This window comes from Rhamphochromis longiceps, linkage group LG2, assembly GCF_057381845.1.
Source record: "Rhamphochromis longiceps isolate RC_006_pf linkage group LG2, R_longiceps_female_GT1.1, whole genome shotgun sequence".
NCBI lineage: Eukaryota > Metazoa > Chordata > Actinopteri > Cichliformes > Cichlidae > Rhamphochromis > Rhamphochromis longiceps.
In genome coordinates this window covers 18,573,317-18,577,170 of record NC_140558.1, presented here as the reverse complement: position 1 = coordinate 18,577,170, position 3,854 = coordinate 18,573,317, and the positions used below count along the sequence as shown (strand labels likewise).

The following is a 3,854-nucleotide window of genomic DNA, read 5'->3' as shown; positions in this document are numbered from 1 at the left end:
GGGCTACACCTGGGCCCAACTAGAAAGAATGGCCCAGGACAGAAATCTCTGGAGATCTACCTTTGGCGGTCCAAGGGAGGGAGGGGTAACCTGGGAGGGGTAACAGGCAGTAGTAGTAGTAGTAGAAGTAGAAGTTTAAAGGATCAAACCACCAACCTTCCCATTAACAGATGACCTGTTCTACCTCCTACAGCCACCCCAACAGGAAAAACTGTCTGGGAGGATTGAGGGGAAATGAGGACTGAAAAGAGAAGTCAGAGTCCATGAATGACAAACAGGAATGTAAGAAAAGGAGTGAACAAAAAATGTTTAGTGCATCCTGGGAAGTCTCCCAGCAACCCCAGTCTATAGCAGCATATCTGCGGGACGGTTCAGGGTCACCAGGGTCTCCTGAACCCAAACTGGAAGCTGGTTCCACAGGACGGGAGCCTCTACTTTTGGACACACCTGCAATGGCAAGTAAGATCTCACAGTGAAGTGCTCTAGTGGGTTAAAACAACAAGGTTTTCTGATATGCTGTTTTTTAGTGCAGCTGATGTTGTAGATAAAAATCCTGTTCAGTGACAAACAGAAAAGAAGAAGAGATAGTGTCCATGAACTGAATGTCTCAGTTTTTCCATGCACAGAGAGAGTGCATTGTTTCAGGTAAATATTAGAAAATAACTGGCCCCAAAATCCAAAGCCTAAAGCTCCCATTACTCAGAGCTTTTGATGGTGTTAAACCACACACTGACGGATGACAACAGAAGGTCTTTTGCTAACATGACGCGGTGGTCATGTTTTATTTTCCGATGCAACAAAAGCTAATTTTGAAACATGAACAAAACTCCTACTTGAGTTTCAGAAAGACTCTTGAACGAGACCCTGTGTGATCGCAGGCCTTCCGTGTGTTGTACATTGCCACCGCTTTGATTCGCATGTGTTATTATGGATACAGTTGCTGTAGCAGATGTTCAAGCCATCGACTTATCTGTTACAGGACTCTTCATGCTCAAACTCCCAGCATCCTAAACACCATTTCTCCTCTTTTGTGTTTTCATATGGGGCTGAAAGGAAGTTGTTGAAAGGCTCAGCTCCTCAGTCTAATCCCTGATAGCAGGTTTGTTTTCGTCCCTCGTTGCGAGTTTGTCTCCGTCTCTTTCTCCTGGCACACGTTAGCTGTGTACATCATTTGTTAGTGGCTGACTTAAATTCTATCTCCCCGTCCCAGGTGGCTTTGATCCGCTGCACACGTGTCCTCATCTTCCCTCCTCTTATTTCATTTTTTTTGTCTCTTTATTTCCCCCCACCTCATGTTGAAAGTTGCCAGACTCCTGTCGTGCATGGCTTTAAAGCAGAAGAGTAGGTGACAGGCAGCCGGGCATGAAAAGAGAGGAATCAAAGCCAGTTTTTCTCTTCTCCCTTCTATCCACCACCATAATTCACTGCCGGAGAGCAGTGCTGCCCAGATTCACATTGAGAGAGGGAAAGAAGGGAAAGATCGACAGGAGAATCAGGTGTTATCAGCTGCGTAACAAAAAGCCAGTAGGTTCAAAGGTCAAAGGGTAAGGCAACATCCCTCATATTAAGAACAGGCAGTGTTTACTCTGTTGAAGCAGTTTTTTTTAACATAACATTTCTGTAATTTTGCCTTTTAGGCCTCCTCTGCAGCACCACCTTTAAACGCAGGTCTTATCTAACGATGGCTTTATTCTTTCAGCATCTAAACCTCAGGGACTCCTTCTGCCTCCTACCATCATGGACCTGCATTGAAGAAATGACTCCAAGTCCCATTTCTCAGTGTTTATGAAGTATTCTGGTATACGGTGGGCTTATCAGCCCAGAGAGAGGGTTAGGGAAGGTAAGTATGAAAAGGCATGGCATTTATACTGGTAAACAAGAGGATGAGATAAAAATCATTAGTAAGTAGGATTTACATGCCGGAGTTCAACACAGGAAAAAGGCAGAACATCAACAGTCTGGTAGATCAAGGATCGAGAAATAAACAAGTAAAACAGGATCTAGTGGGTCTCTGTGCTCTCCAGATAAATTCATTTTTTGAGACGTGCCAGCTGCTTTATTTGAACCCAGACCATATCTTTCTGAATCTAACTTAATGCCGAGACCTAACAAAGCAATATATTTGTAATTAATAATGAATTTTAAACTTATTTGTGAAAAACTGTGACTTAAACTTGGGTCTCCATGAAAATACAGGATGACTTACTCAACCACCACAGAAAATGAACATCACACGTTATTACTTATCAGATTCAGCTAATAAATATGAACAATTTAGAGACAGCATCGCCTATTGATCAATCACACTGCATTATACTATCCTTGATTGTCAGCATTGTACCATGGACAGTAAATTTCACAGAATGAGTATCACACTGCATTCTCGTTAAAGATTTCAGTATTATACTGTACACCATGTCCCTGTTTCCTCATCGTCTGTCATGTTCATTGTCATTTTAAGCATAATCTCCATCCCCATTTCAGCATGGTAATATTACAGGGACAGGTGGGTAAAAACACATTCCTCCTTTTCAGTATTAAATTCCTTGTACTGAATTATCCAGGGGCAAATAACAGTGACTGGTTCTTTATAATGAACTGTTTGAAAATTGTCTACCTTTCAATAAAACCAGAGTTATGAAATATTTTAATGGTACTTTTTATGTCTTAGTTCCAAGCACAGGAGTGACCAGACCCACTGTGTTTTCCGGCTCTCTGTCCTTTCCATTCTCATCAGGGCCTTTAGGGGATTTTCTCTAAAACTTGGCACAGTTGTTCACCAAAACTCACCGATGGGCTGATATGAATTAGGTGATCAAATGATATCCCGAAACACAGGAAGTCATATGATGTCTGCACAGTATATATGCTGTATGAGCCAATATGTACTATTTATATCAGTTAAAAGCTATACTCACATTAAAACTTGTTGTTTTTATTTGTATTGATTTATTTATTATTTCGTAGTTGTCTTCCATCATGCCTCCCTCACCTCTGTAGGTGGTTAAAGCTGATCTGTGCCATCCACGGTCAGAAGATAGGAGAAGATAGTAATTATACAGCAGAGGGAAAGGTGATCTGGGCAGTTTGCTCCATCGCTGATTATTTTATTTTCTTTCATTTAGACCTTAAATACCATCATTTATAGTGCTTACTCAAACCTAAATACTTTTTAAGCATCTCATTTTAATCTTTCTGCTGCCAAACAAAATCTGCTTCTTTGTGCTTCACAATATCAGTGAGCTCAGTCAGCTTAATCAGTTAAGCCGGCAAATGCTTTTCAGCACCCACTACCCAAGCTTTGCCTTTTAGTTTTCTAATATGTAATCAATATAGTAAATAACTGGAACTAAACAGCATCCTTCTTCTTTGCAGCCCCCCCCCAAAAAAAATGGAAGTGTATTTTGAAGTGTCTAAATGAGAAGTGAGTTATGGAAAAACACAATTGGTGTCACTTGTGAATGAAATATTGAAAAGTTCATAGTGAGGCCATGGATTATTACTTCATTCATAGGCCTTAAATACAGTACAATGCTAATGACACCAATCTACCTTTTTAAGCTAAATACAGGGAGGCTATAGCATCAGTCTTTGGACTCTCAAGAAGCTACTCGATAGGGATCGTAAGGATTAATGTTGATCACACAGAAGACAATCAATACCAAAAATAATCAATAATCATAGTGCCCAAACACCAAGCTATTTGGAGACATGCAACTGAACAATTCAGTTATTATTGAAGAGAACTGTAAAGGTTGAAACAGCATTTACCCGCAGCATTCATGTTCAAATGTGCTTCTTTCTTAACGCTGTAAGTATGTATTTCCTTCTGTTTTTCATTGTGAGACGTTAAC

At 40.5% G+C, this 3,854-nt stretch overlaps 1 protein-coding gene across 1 annotated transcript in view; it reads right to left on the bottom strand.

Annotated features, from left to right (window-relative positions):
* Positions 1 to 345: 345 nt before the first annotated feature.
* Positions 346 to 3,854, bottom strand: part of LOC146677133 (sequestosome-1-like) — a 5,909-nt gene continuing 2,400 nt past the window's right edge. The window contains exon 8 of the mRNA XM_085379275.1: positions 346 to 447. Within this exon, the coding sequence (XP_085235401.1) occupies positions 346 to 447 (102 nt within the window). The remainder of the gene's footprint in view (positions 448 to 3,854) is intronic.